Source organism: Melozone crissalis, unplaced genomic scaffold, assembly GCF_028551555.1.
Source record: "Melozone crissalis strain CALT ecotype California unplaced genomic scaffold, PUWL_Pcris_2 ptg000004l_1, whole genome shotgun sequence".
Lineage (NCBI taxonomy): Eukaryota > Metazoa > Chordata > Aves > Passeriformes > Passerellidae > Melozone > Melozone crissalis.
The window spans coordinates 3,104,208-3,119,368 of record NW_026535782.1 but is presented as its reverse complement, the minus strand read 5'-3'; the positions used below and the strand labels follow the sequence as shown (position 1 = coordinate 3,119,368).

Sequence of the window (15,161 nt, the reverse complement as noted above, 5' to 3'; positions counted from 1 at the left end):
TGAAGAGATGTGACTATTTCCAAAACATAATAAAACTCACCAAGTATCAGGATACTTCTAAATAGGGAATTTATTATATAATCTGGATGACAGATATAAAATCACGATTCTGTAGCAAACTTTCTGGGGAGCTTACTGGGAATACTGGCATTCAGTCCTCAGCTAGCAAGTCATAGCTCATAGAATTCAGTGCATGAAAAGCTGGTGCTCAATTATTTTTTATTATTATTAAGATTATTATTTTCATTGCTAAATATTATGTAAGGTAGGACAGTATTTATCAAGTTCAAGAAAAAAAATATATTGGTTGTTGCAATGGGATATTACATAACTGTATTCTGAACCATGCACTAAGGACTTGAGGATCAGAAACCATAAAAAGCCCCTGGAGCTCCAGTACTACAGAGGGAAGGGTGACACATCTATGGCCACATTATACCAGGTAGTGCACAAACAAAAAGAGTGCTCATAATCCCCTGTCATCTGAGCCCATGCATTGCTTGAAAGGGAAATATTTGAACAGTGATGTTTCAAAGGAGTAATTACTGAAATTCCAAGTAAAGTTTTTATGTTTACCATCAAAAAGATTTCTTTTTATGCCATGGGGTCTTAACCCTTGTGAACTATTTACATGAGTCAAGGGAGGTCATGAAGAATTTCTGAGTGAATGTCAGAGTTCTTGTGCTACCATGAGCTGCTCCAAACTGTCAGAGATGGCACATTGCTTGCATAAAGCAGTTCTGTGAATGAGACCTTAGCACTTAGATATTAATTTAAAAAAAAAAAAAAAAAAAGAGTGGCAGTTAGAAAATAAAGGTAATACCCATAAGGTGTTTTGGGGTAAATTAATGTTGCATGAGGAACTGCAGTAATTCACAGGAGACAGAAGTGTAAAAAGAAGCAAATAAGCAAATTCATACAGTAGTTTCTGCTGTCTAGACAAAGGGATTTGGATCTAGTTACCAATGTTTTCTCCTTCATAATTTGCCTTGTTAGATAAAGAGACAACTCATTTCCTTCACATATGAAAACCAGACTTTTTTCCATACAGTTAGAGGTGTTTATTTTGGTTTGACATAAGGAGCAAATTGCAAACAAAATATCAGCAGGAAAGCAAGCCCCAGTGGAAATAACCCTGGGTGGGTGTATATAATGGGGATGGCAAACTGGAAACTGCACAGGCTGGGTGTACCTGACTGCTCCTTGTACCTTTTGGCAGCTGTGTTACTGTGGGAGTTAGGTGGGCTGAGACTTGGGGATTTTTCTTTTCTTTCCTCCCCCACATTCTGACCTTTGTTCCATGGAAGAAAAGAAGGAGTCTGCAGACTGGTGGCTGAATATTCTCAATGAAAGCAGTTAACAACCCCATGTACTCTAAATTGTGGTCAGTTTGGGTTTTACCTTGTAATCTCAGGTAAGGAATGAGTCAAGAAAACATTGCAATAACAAAAACAATTGTCCAGGGGATAGCATTATTATCAGCAGATCAGAGCTTTGCCTCTTTCTGTCAACTGTCTCCCTCTATGAAGGAACAGGAACAAAACACAGTGACTGTAAGCGGCACTCTGCGCCTGGTGCAGACACTGAGCACAGTCACAGGTTTAGGTTGGATATAAAGAAAAGTTCTTCGTCCAGAAGGTGGCTGGGCACTGGAACAGGCTCCCCAGGGAAGTGGTCACAGCACCAAGCCTTGAAGTGTTTGGGTAATGCCCTCAGGCACATGGTGTGATTCCTGGAGTGTCCTGTGCAAGGCCAGGAGATGCACTTAATGGTCCCAGTTTCCATCTCAGCATATTTCATGATTTTATGATTCTAGAATATGCTACCTAAGCCTCTTCTGGCACAACTTGAGGCTGTTTCCTCTTGTCCCTCTGCTTGTCACCTGGGAGAAGAGTCCAACCCCTGCTGGCTACAACCTCCTTCCAGGTAGCTGTAGAGAGCATACATCTGAAAGATTTGTCCCCTCTGCAGTAACACTTAATTGTGTATTCTGTAGCTTTGTTTGTATAAGAAGTGAAATCTTATTAAGACAAGAGCTCACTACAGCCTTCTGCTATTAAGTATTTCCCCTGGGAGGAGGAAAGAGATTCCTGTTTTGCATAAGATTATGAGATGGACTATTAGTTCTGTTGCAAATTAAACAGAAATTGCTTTCCCTGTCTGCTTCAATAAACCTCATGTCAAAAAGCCCAAATCCACAGACATTACATGGAAATCACATTTGCCTAAAATTTTCCTGAAAATAATTCTTCTCACTTAGGAGCAAATGAGGAACAAAAAAAATATAAATGAGTTTATTCCTCAGACAGCCTGAGAGATCTTTTGCTGTATTTAGGGCTATCATAATTACATCCATAGTAAGTAATTGAATTTAAATGAAGGGAACAAATGTCTCACTGATTTTGTGTGCGTGAGACAGAAAGATTAATATTTATGATTAAGAAACCATTTCTTTCTTTTTCTTTCTTTTTCCACCCATTACTTTGAATATGAAAAGCCAAGCTCTTTACCATACACTCCTGCAGCACACAGTCCTAGGTGATGAATAACTCCAGGCACAACAGCTACGGGGGTGTTGTTTGTACACGCACATGAAAGGAATGAAATCTCACTTCTCCATCACATCACAACCCTCAGAATGAAAGCCATCTTCCTGCTAAACACTGCTCACCTTTTCCCAGTGGGATAAAACCTGGAGCAGGAGTTGCCATCCCAGGCACAGTATGGATCTCGGGCGAGGCAGCAGTCGGCGCAGGCGGTCCCGTAGATGTGGCAGCGATGCAAGGAAACCTGGGTGACCCCTTCATCTGAGCTCACATACAACTGTTGCTGCAGGGGGAAATGGGAGGATTTAGCTCAGATGTGGGGGAGTTTCACCCAAGACCTGGCTAACACACCCAAAATACCTTTCAATTAAGTTTGGAATTAACTCAAGGCCAAGAGCAGAGCCAAAATACATCTAAAGTCAAGATCAACAGAAATCTCCCAGGTGAACAGATCTATATTATTTCCACCTTCCTGCTAGAAAACACCTAGAAACACTCTGGAATGTTAATGGGTTTTTGGACATTGAGTGTCATTGTTCTGTTCTGGGGCAGACAGGCTGACTTAATATTGCTCAGATTTGAGAACTTGGTTCTTATTCAGTGAGGATTACTGGCTCAAGCCTTTGAACTACGTATTTTCTCTGCACACAGTCACTTTAATAAATATTATGCAGAGTTCCTAGTTGGATCCTCCATTGCATACATTTCCAAGATGTAAAACCTTGAGATTACACTGAGGCTTATGGCCAGATTCTGATAGCCTTATATACCTGGAAAAATAAGCCAAGAGAACTTTCATAATAAATCAGAGCTTTTGCAAGAGAAGTTCAAAGGGTGTAGATCATTACCAAAACCTGGGCCAAAATGACTGTTTTACTCAAAAAACAATTAATCATTCTAAAAAATATAAATTAACATTGAACAAAAACCCCTTGAAATTCCTTTGATCTTCTTGTCATAAAAATGAAAAAGCATAGTGAAATCAACTTAGTGAATAATATTTACTTAGTAGTAGCTTTGTAAAATATTGAGCAACATCTTGCTTGCAAAATCATAGAATATACATTTTCAGCTTTTGTGTTAAGCCTTTCAGCAGAAATCCTCTCAGCTGTTTTCATCATTCTTATTGCCATTGTTTATTACTATTAAACAAACATGCACAATTTCACCACAGATCCAACAGCCCCAACACTGCCTTTATACACTGATCAGACAGACTTCCAGGGAAAAATTTCTATTTGAGACTTTAGAGAAAAAAACAGGGAGGGTGAATTCCCTCTCTTAGTTTTTTTTTTTTTTATTCCTTAATTGTAAATCAAAACAAGGAACCCGACACTTTCAGTTAATTAGAAATTATACATAATGAATAGAAATTGTTTTATCTTAGTGCAAGGGCATATAAACAGCTCGTGCAAACGTCAGTCCAGTTTTCTGTACTCAATCTGGAAAACTTTCCTATATTTAGTGTGCTCCACAAGAACTGATATTCTAACATCTAAGTCAACTTGCTTCTTAATTAATAAGCACTAAGCAGGCATCCCACTTTGCCTTACCTTTTTAGATGAGATCTTCATTGATGTTATAGGAGAATTACTCTGAAAGACAGAGTAACAAATCATGTCAAGAACTTTGTCCCAAAATTAACATTTAAAAGTTCCTAAAACCTAAATCATATCTAAGAAAATGATACATGTTTATACCCTGAAAAGAGAGCACTCACTCCTACTAAGTACTGCTATTTTCAGAACTAAACAAATGACACGTAAACAATTAATGTCTCACAAAATATATTGCTGAAACTCAACCACATTATTATTACATGTATCTAAAAGGTTTTTGTATACTTATAATTAACCTGCATCTGGTGCTATCTCAGAAATAGAAGAGCCATTACTTTAACTTTGTAATAGGAAATTTTTTTTCTTTAACGATGATGATAAGGAAAAATCATAAAATAGCTCATTAATATTTACCACATGATCCAGATAAGAATACAAAATTCTTTTCTTACAAGTGATTTACAGTGCGTAGAGTTTGGTTACCATGCAGCATGTAAATTCAGATTGTCAATGACCAGAGTATTTTAAAATGACATAAGTGTTCTCGAATGTTTCTTTCCCAGAGACAGTACTCTATACTACTGTGTGTCATCAGAGCACTCTATTAATGTCTGTGTCCAAATCAAATATTAAAGAGCTGGAAAAGGAATTGTTACTTTCCTTGCCTTAAGTCATTATGTTCATCCAAACAAGTGATAAAATCGATGGTAATAAAAATGTTCAGCATTTTTTTACGGTTCAGCATTTGCTCAGCCACAAAGGAAAGCCTTAACAGTGGGCTAGGATTAATTGCAGATGACCACAACACAGCAGGGAGGTCAGGACCAGAGAATCTGGCTGTGAGTCATGTGAATTGGCAAAGGTTTGGAGAAGCTTAGAGCTGCTCCATGAACTGTTTGGAGTCTGCAGGTCAAATGCAATGTTGGACCTGATGCCACATTCTCCTTTCTTTCTTTGCTCTGGAAGAGGATCTCTGTGCACAGAGGCCCAGAAAATAGGTTTAGGCTGAGATTCCTCTCAGCCCAACTATCTTTGTGCTGTATTAATTTATGTTTCAGTAAATGGAATCTGCACTTTCTTGGTAAAGAGTGTGAATTTTAAATAATATCACTCACATATATCTTTTTTAGCAGGAAGTCTTCAATGAAAGCCTAGAAAGACTAGCTATGCCTTTATGAGTGTTAACACAGATGCCTTTATGAGTGTTCCTTTTCTTACTGAAACCATTAATGCTGCCTCAATAAAGAAACGTAAATCTTCCTTTTTTATTCTGTCAATGAAACAGAGAAATGGCCATGACAAAATCCTTAACTAAGTTTATAGACACATAATACCACTTGCTCTGAGACTACCGTTTAATGAATAGCCCATCCAAATATTTGAGAGGGATTTTTCAACATGAGAGTGAACATTTTCTTTAGGTTATTACAACTGTTGCATGCCAGAGTGATTGACAGAGGCTATTCTTTTATCTCCCTGTAGTTTTGGTGGTTTTTTTCAGCTTACGTTCTTTTAAACTTGTAGCTTTCTTGGATCCAGCAGCATGTGACTTTGAAGAACAGGAGTTAAGCAAAAACAACACTAATTTGATTTCATTTTGCAACTGAGAACCAGGAAGATCTTCAGATAATCAAAGTACAGAAATCTGAAATTCCAACCATATACAGCAACAACCTCTACAGTGATGCCAATGGTAAAAGTCTCCTTCTGGAAGCCATTAGAACTTGACCTCCTAAAAAACTGATTATCAAAATCCTTCTAGCCAGTATATCAACATAAAAAATAGGCAACTGAAATACCGGAGAAAAAAAGGGCTTCAGCTAGCTCTAGCCTTCATAACAGTCAACATTTTGTAATCTTTATGTGGTAATCAAACTGACAGCATGCTCATTTACTTGATCTTTTACCAAATCACAGTTGCCCTTGCCAAAGTCTGTTAGAACAAAGTGTTTGTGTGAACATACACACTGGAAAAACAAAAGAAGGAGAAAGCCAAACCTGAAAAACCTCCATCTCTTCCAAAATGAGTTCTCCACTTGCAGAGAAGTTGGTGGGTAGGACAACAACTTTTTGTACGGTTCCTTGATCTGCAATAGGTGAGAACAAGTGAGACCATGTAACACAGAGAGGAAGAAATAAAAAAATATAATTTTTTTTTCATTAATTATAAAAGGAAACCATCGAAGCAAGCACTATGACATAGAGAAAGGTAAGAAATGTTCAGTAATTTCTACAGTTTGGAGTCAGTAAGAATGATGGGATGATTCCTTATACAGGAATACTATCACAGTATTATTCTCATATACGAACATAAGTCATGATAAGGTTGAAGTTATTACCATTCTATACAAAGAGATCAATCAAAATCAGCATATTCTGTTGCTGTACAGACACACAGAAGCAGAATTTGTTTTAATAATCTTAAAGTAAAACACAATTTAAACAGGTAAAAGGGAGCTAAAGCAGGATGTGATATATTCATATCTGATAATAAAATGCTAGGATAACTGATGACATGAAAGGTAAATCTTCCAAAGAACAACTCTACCTAGACAAAAATACACTAAGATGAAAGCTTTTTTTAGTGAAATTAAACCAATAATCAAGTACATTATATATTGGTGGGAGTTAATATTTTGCTCTGTAAGATAAAAAGAAAAAGCAAGGTGAAGATATTTCAGCTATTGTATCATGGTTTCCCTCTCAAAATCCAGCTCCAAGCCTCACAAATCCACTCAGAACAAAGGAGTAAGCAGAAATATGTGGCAATGACAGTGTTTTTGCAGGGTAGATGTGATGAGTGAGACCAAAGGGGAATTTGTGATTAGTTTTCCAAATTTCTTTTGTGGAAAGAATATGTGTGATGAAGGGGTCCATCTGTGAAGGCTCTTACAGGCTGACACAGCCACTGAAGTATTTCTGATGTGGCAGAAAAGGCAGACTGTGGGATAATCACAAGAATGAGCATTTTAACTTGGAAAAAGCACACAGAATTCCTCTCACCTGAAAAATCTAGAAATTAAACTGAGTACAATAAATCTATTTGCTCAATACTGATTCTGAGGAAGAAGAACACATGGTATATGCTCTGTTCAGCCTTCAAAAGTTTTAAGAGCAACACAGGCAAGTATCTACTTTTTTTAGGAAATTTCAGTTTCCTGTTTGGCAAATTATAATGAAGACAATGTAAACTGAAAAAGTTCAATTTTATTTTTGCTTTAAGCTCAGTGACTAAATTGTATAGCTAGAGTTGCAGGGTAAGATGATTACTGTAAATAATTTACATCTCCCTATTTCACTCAAGGAAGCCAGACACCACCACCACCACTACTACTACTATTACTATTACTACTACTACTACTACTACTACTACTACTACTACTACTACTACTACTTCTTGTTGTTGCTATTATTATTACTACAAAAAAAAGGTTTAAAGCCAGAATATTGATATTTAATCACTTGCCCACACACAGAGAGCACATTGCAGTATTTTGTCTTTTAAAAAAAAAAGAAGGAAAAGAAAAACTGAAAGCTGACAAGACTTAAAAATGTTTAGCTATCAAGGGTACATGCTCAGGGCCTGTTAGGCATGAATTTTTCATGAGAATTTTCTACAGAGACATTTATTCTCATTATACAATGGCATGATAAAACAGCTCCTTCTGAAGAAACTTCACTGAAACCAAATCGTGTGATAGCACAGCTGTGGTCTAGCCTGGGTGCCAGTATTAGCTAAGCTATGAGAACCTGAGCGAGATTTACTAACTGCCAGGATCCACAGAAGTGTTGAACTGCTGCAGATGCCTCCCTCAGAGGAAAGGAGAAAGGGTTTGTGTGTATTCCTTCTCCTGCTTAAGGGAATAACCCGCTCACACGTGTACATGGCTTCAGTCCAGTTTACCTCTGCTTCTTTGCATTCTTTTATCAATTCTCTCTCTCTCAGACTCTACCTTACAAAACAATCAGAAGTGCAGGAAGGAATGGCAGCCATTTGTGGTGTTTTTTTGAGGCTGCCTGCAAAGTGTCAAGTACCTGTGACCCTGACACACAGGGCACCAAGCATGTTGACAGTGACCTTACCTGCAAAGGAATGTAAGGCTGCTGAGCCTCTGAAGAACCGGTTTATGTCAATGATCCATTAGCACATGCCACACTTTTAAAATTCCTGCATTGTCTGGAGTCCTCAAACATTGCCCCAAACTGAAATCAGAACCTGAGGGGAGATTTTATCCTGGGCATGGGCACAGAAAATACCGATAATGCCTGATGCCAAATCCCTGTGTCCTAATAATCTCTCCTATTTGTAGAGCAGGCTCCTATCGGCCTTTGTGTCACACCCCAGAAGAACACACAGAGTGAAGGACTGTTTACTTTCCTATTCATTCCATCTGACTCAGGATTTTACCATTTGCTTTGACTCAGTATTGTACCCTGATGGACAAATCCTTGTAGAAGGGAATGTTCCATTGTTTTAAAGAAGACTTAATACAATGTTTAAAATAAATATTCAAGTAGGCAATAGAAAGCTATTGATTAAATAAAATTTGTTAGAACAAGGGATTCTATTAGTCTGTACATATATATCTCTCTCTATACATCTATATATAAACACTTCCAATAATACACAGCTTATAGGCTATAGTTCTCCCATTTCTTCTAAAAACAGTCTTGCTACTGTAGCTCAGCCTTTTCCTGATAAATGAAAAGCAAATATTTGTCCCCAAACCTGAATTTTTATTTCTTTCTCAGCAGTACTGCTGTCTCCACTATAAACACAAACTTGTATCTCACAAATCAAGTCACTTACAGGTGTTCACATAGAAAGCTTATGGTATATTTGAGTTTTGTCAAAAATCATGTTTGATTATTTCTGCTAATAGAACAAAGGGAACTAAATTCCCTGGGTCAGAGGAAAGGATGAAGCACTGAGCACTGCAGGAGACTTATGCAAAGCAGTGTCTGAGCTGTTTCTGAGTATATTTCACAATAGGTAATATTTTATGCTGTAAATCAGGCATTAGAGATCATCAAACAAGTGCAGGTGAAATTTTTTCATGTTTGATCATTGTATGAAATTAGAAGGTAATCCTCTAAAATTCATAAAATTGAACAAAAATTCATAAAATCGAACAACAGTTTCCTTTGCCATTTCCTTGTTCCTTCCAGAAACCCACTTGAAAACAGGTGTCCATTGCTATGATTTTACACAGTCATGAAAAAGCTACTATGTCTCCAGAATATCAATCTGCCACTAGAAATGAGCTGATTTTTGCTCACCACTTTCTTCACTGGGAGCTGTCTGCAGCCTTGCATCAGCTCAGCAGTCTGTGAGTCAAGGGGAGATGGACAAACAAAAGGGAATCTCCCTCAAGCTGACAGCAAGAGGACAGGAGTGACTCAAAATGCTTTTCCATTTAAACCTGCTTCACAAATGGAGGTGTCCCAGCTTGACATTAAAGACAATGGCACTGAGATCACATTCCCTCTGAGAGGACTGAGCAAGGGGGGAAAGTGCAGGCTAAAAAAAAGGTGTAGAATCTATTCAGAGTGGGAAATAAATGAAGAAGGAAGGCATTCCAATAAATGGAATGAAAGCACAAGAGGGAAATCATCATCATAATTATAATAATATTTCTTGAAACGCAAGACATTATTCTGGACTGATATTAATCAGCTAAGCTTCATCAATACCAGTTAGACTGTGCCTGATTACATTAATTCCTGCTCTGCCTGACCACAGGCAATGGAAAAAGCAAAGCTTAATGAAAAGACATGAAAAATACAGAGGTTTTTGGCTGAATCAGAAGGTCTGAGTATAAAACTCATTCTCTGAATTTTGACTAGTTTTTATTTCCCCAGTTCTAAGTGAACACTGCAGCTGTCAGTAATGTGAGCCTCAAAGAGAGCTGGGACCCATTTACCCCTGAGCCACATCACATGGACAAACTGAGCTACAAATAAAACCCCCAAATTTTCCACATCATAAAATAATGACTGCAATAGGCACCAACTTCTACTCTGATATGAGTTTTGAGAGGCTTCCCTCAGTAATCCCCACCTCTGATGTGTCTGACACTGCTGGAGACCCTCTAAAAACTTTTTCTCCATGTTTTACCTGTCAGCCTAATGGCAGCTAATAATTTCTGGCCTCTTATCTGAGTTGAACCTGATGCATACAAATAACCTTACAAAGCAAAAAGAAAGCAAAAAGTTCATAGAATGTTTGAAATCTGTCTGTTTGAGAAAACGCTGAGGCTCAGCAGAGCACCTGAGAGGGTGGCAGGTTAGCAGCCAGGGCTGACAGCCACGTTCCCACACTCTGTCTGCTGTAACTCAGAGCTCCCACCATGGCCACTAACCTCTCTGTGCTCAGCTCGCTCATCTGTCAAATGGGGGCGATTTTTTTCCAGCTCATAATATCTCTGTGAAACTTCATAAAATTCAAGCTGCATCAAAGAACAAAAAGACAGATACAAATGCTCACACTTGAGGGTGAAGTTTTTGTACAGCCCCAGCTCAGTCAATCTTTTGGGACACAGTGTGAGCTTGCTTGAAATAAAACCTGAACAGGGGAAATGAAGCAGGTAGAGGCATGCCCTCTTAACTTACATATCACCTTAAAAGCCTGTGAAAAAGCTTTGGATGAACAGGTCAACAAAAGGTTATGAATGACTCAGGCACTATGACCACGAGGAAGAAGGAAATTGTGTCTGACGCCTGTTGTGCCACTGTTGTGTAACATCATCTCCCCAAGCTCACAGTCACAAAGCTGCAGCCAGGAAAACTATGGGAGGCAAACTTGCTCTTTTGACCAGATTATCTCTCGGTTAGAATCTGTAGATGATTTGGCTATGGCATTACTGGAGGCTACTGTTGTCAGCAAGGGTGAGTTTTCCAAAAAGACAGCCATCATACAACACCATGAAAATGAGTATTACAAACTTATGCTCTGGAAGCACTTAATGCATCTAGACTTTGAAAACAAATGTTTCATCAGAGGAGAAAAGATAATGAGAAACATTGATCAGCCTCATGCCACATCAGATGCATGTGGCTGACATTAATCATCTCAATAGGCCACATTGAAGTCTGTAGGGTCTTTTTATGACAGTAACTTAGATCTCTTTCCAGAAAAACATATCACATCTTGATAGCAAGAAGCTGAAAAAAATCCCATTGGTGTCCATAGCTGTTTAATGTACCAAAGTCTGACCCAGACATTTAAATATTTTAGTAACACCAGGAGCAATAAAAAAACCCCCATGAATAATCTTTTGGTTGTGCAATCTGTGTGTACTTTGACCAAAGGCTTTCGTGCTGCAAGCAGTAGGTGGCATGCTTAATAAATGAATATTAATCTCACAAATATGTTCTCATGGTGTTTTACTGCTGTCTTAAAACTCAGCTAGAAAACAATCTACCAAAGGATGAACACAAAATTTTGAAAGCTCAGGTTCTTTAGATATAGCTGAAAGGAGTAAACAAATTACAGTAGAACTCTAGGGTGAATCAAAAAAATTCAGAACTGAGTCCTGCCCCATCACAGAAATGAAATAATTGAAACAGAACTCTAATCCCAAATTCTTGAACTGAATATGTTATTTCTCATTGCATAGGGAAAAAATACCATCAGAATTACTCTAGTCAAATATGCAAATGAGTGATTATATTCTTTCCAAGTAAATTATCTCTTGGGTTTCTGTTTGGGAAGACAAGGTAGGTAGATAACACTCTTCTGTTGCAGCACTGCTCTCTACCAGTCCAGACTTGCTCCTTACTCCAAGTCAGCTCACGCCAGTCAGGGGTGGAGAGATCCCTTAGTGGAGACCAAACAAATCTAAGAAGCTTTGAGAGTCTTCGTGTTTAAAATCAGAGGAAAAATGGGAGATTGTAATAGTTTGAAAAGCATGGAATGCCACATGAACGATGTCTGTTCCTGGATTTATTTTGTTTGCTATGCAGGTAAGCAAGGGACAAAAACCAGTGCATTAATTCTGGGTCTGGAGCAGCCCCAGAGTGAGCACAGCACTTCTGTCTGGGGGAGCAAAGGGAACACTACATTTAGTTCACACCAAGGTGAAAAAATTACAGAGCTGCCTATGCCCTCCTGTGCCATGGCTACATGATGGAAACCACTGGGGCTGTTGGAGCTCTGTACTTCTGTTATTCCTCACTTGCATTCAGGAACTGATTTATTACTAAGGCTATAGAGGAGGAAGAGAGGCAAAGATAAACATTTTGTGTGCTTTGCATCTGGCAGGACATAAAACACTCCGATTTCAAGCATGAGACAGGTCACTGACAGTGACAGACATGGCTGGAAACATCTCAGTTCAGCAGCAGTAACTCATCATTTGAGCTGAATGTAATTGTCACCAGGTGTCAAGACCCATTGTCTCGGGCTGTGGGGCTCCAGGCTCCCTAGGAAATTATAACAAGAAATTCTCCTATACAATGTGGTTTTTGCATTTGCTGGGATGAACTGACACCAAAGCAAATCCCCTCTGCATTCCTTTTGACACTTAATATCTCTATCAAATCCTCCTGAGTCTCACAGAAAGCAGAGAATAAAGAAAACAAGTTTCTCCTCTCAGTGGCTGAAACTTGATCACTTTTATTTTAAAGGGCTGGGAAATGCAGTAACTTGCATTGCAACGATTTCCTTGGAGGAAGACCTTGGAAGGTATGAATGTCCTGTGCCCTGCTCAGGAAGAATAATGCCTGCCCTCCATCTCACTAGAAAGCAGAAAATGATCCTTGTCTCCAGTGTAATGAAGAAGATAAAGCAATGAATATATAGTATCAAGAGCTGCACTTTCTGTGTCTGATCCATGATGGGTCCTGTGCTGGTACACAGAGGAGATTAACATAAGAACAACGTGAGCTATGTTCAGTTTTTAACAGATCACGTGTGTGTACGAGGCCACATTCATCACCTACAAAGAGTCAGATGGTCATCAAAGGATAAAATGAAATTACCTATGTTTACCTCTTCCAGAGTTATTAAAATGCTTACTACCAAATTGTGATTTCAAGGACATTTCAGCTTTTCAATAGTTTTCCAGCTTTAACTATCACTGCTACATTAGCAATTTATATGGTCTGGGAACTTATGTCTCAGTCTTTTCCACTAAGCACCACAATACATTGGAAAAAAAAATAAAATGTTCATTTGAAAGAGTTGTACTAGCCTACTAGTCAAGGAAGAAAATTAATAGTAAAGTAAAACTTCTCTTTTACCAAGTTTTCTTCTGCAGTTGTGTAACAAGAGCAGGATGCTCTCTATCAACACTTCTGATATTTCTATAGTAGAAGACTTCTGCAGGAAAGGAGAAAAAAAAAAATATCCTAACAGCTCACAAAGTCAAAAATTGTATCTGCATTAATTAAACTAAAGAGAAAATGTGGGTTTATGTTAGTGGTGGGGAGAGGGAAAGGAGAGGAAGAACCCACCTTGTAGAAAACTCTGTCCTAATTAGGTTTAGTATTTTCCAACAGCTGCAGATAGGAGAGAGTCAAGAATACCCTAAAACTCATTTATCAGTTTCCAGTCAAGAAAACAAAAATATCCAGATTAAAAACTTACTAAATTCTCTGAATAATTCATTGCCTTGACTATGCCTTATCACATACTAAACATTCACTCGGCATCAGACGGACACTTGGTAAAGGTTTGGGGGAAAAACATGGAATCATAGAATTCTTTAGGCTGGGAAAGACCTGAAGGAACACCATCTGGGACCAGCCACCAGCTGGATGTAACTCCATTCACCACCCCTCTCTGGGCCCAGCTGTCAGCCAGTTTATCCCAGTGAGCAGTGCTCCCACCCAGGCCATGACCAGCTGGTTTCTCCAGGAGAATGCTGTGGGAAAGGCTGTCAAAGGCTTTGCTGAAGTCCAGGTAAACAACACCCAGAGCCTTTCCCTCACCCCCTGTGTGAGTCACTCAGTGACAGAAGGAGCTCAGGCTGGTCAGGCAGGACCTGCCTTTCACAAACCCCTGCTGGCTGGGTCTGGCCCCTGGTTGTCCTGCACCCGCCATGTGATGGCACTCAAGATGATCTGCTCCACAAGTTTCCCCAGCCATGAGGTCAGCTTGGCAGGCCTGTAGTTCCCCACATCCTCCTTGTGGCTCTCCTTGTGGATGGGCATCACATAACTTCCAATCAGCTGGTCCTCCCCAGTTTGCCAGGACTGCTGCTAAACGATGGAAAGTGGCTTGGAGAACACTCTGCCAGGTCCCTCAGTATCCTTGGGTGGATCCCATCCAGCCCCAAGGACTCCTGTGCGTCTAAGGGGTGTAGCAGGTCACTGACCACTTCTCCTTGCGTCATGGAAGCTTCATTCTGCTTCTTATTCCTGTCTTCCAACTCAAGGGCTGGGAGCCTGCAGAACTGGACTTGCTGCTAAAGACTGAGGCAAAGAAGGCATTAAGTACTTCAGCCTTTTCACTGTTTCCAGTAAAGGATGGAAATTCTCCTTAACTCTCTTTTTACTGCTAATTTATTTATAGAAACATTTTTATTGCCTTTTACAGCAGTAACCAGATTGAGTTCTTGCTGGGCTTTAGTCCTTTTAATTTTCTCCATCCATAACTAAACTAATGAATTAAGTGCTTTTGTTTTCCTTTCACTGAACTGCAGAAACCTGTAGCCTGTAGAAGACATCTGGTGCAGTCCCACACTCAAAGCAAGTCCTACTACAGCAGGCTGCTCAATGCTGTGTTTGTTGGATTTTGAATGTTTTGAGTCTCTGAAGATGGAGAATTCATAACCTCTCTGGATCCTTTTTCCACTGTTTGATCATGGTGATGGCAAAAGCTTTTTCCTCTATATCTATTAGCACTGTCCCACGCTGCAACTTGTGTGAAATCCCTCACCTTGGCACTGAGCACCTTGAGAAGAGTCCCCATCTGTTTTTTCCCCACTAGGTAGTTGTACCCACCCATTTGATAGCTGTCAACAGCATTAGGGTCTCTCCTTAGCTTTCCCTGATAAACCCATTTTTCAGCTTTTTCTCAAACATCACATCATACCGTCCCTCAAGTGATCTT

General features: G+C 39.2%; 1 protein-coding gene across 1 annotated transcript in view; it reads right to left on the bottom strand.

The window, feature by feature from the left end:
* SEMA3C (semaphorin 3C) overlaps positions 1-15,161 on the bottom strand; it is a 113,603-nt gene that overhangs the window by 7,200 nt on the left and 91,242 nt on the right. The window contains exons 12-14 of the mRNA XM_054273814.1: positions 6,104-6,192; positions 4,100-4,141; positions 2,672-2,829 (exon numbers count right to left, since the gene is read on the bottom strand). Coding sequence (XP_054129789.1) covers positions 2,672-2,829; positions 4,100-4,141; positions 6,104-6,192 — 289 coding nt within the window. The remainder of the gene's footprint in view (positions 1-2,671; positions 2,830-4,099; positions 4,142-6,103; positions 6,193-15,161) is intronic.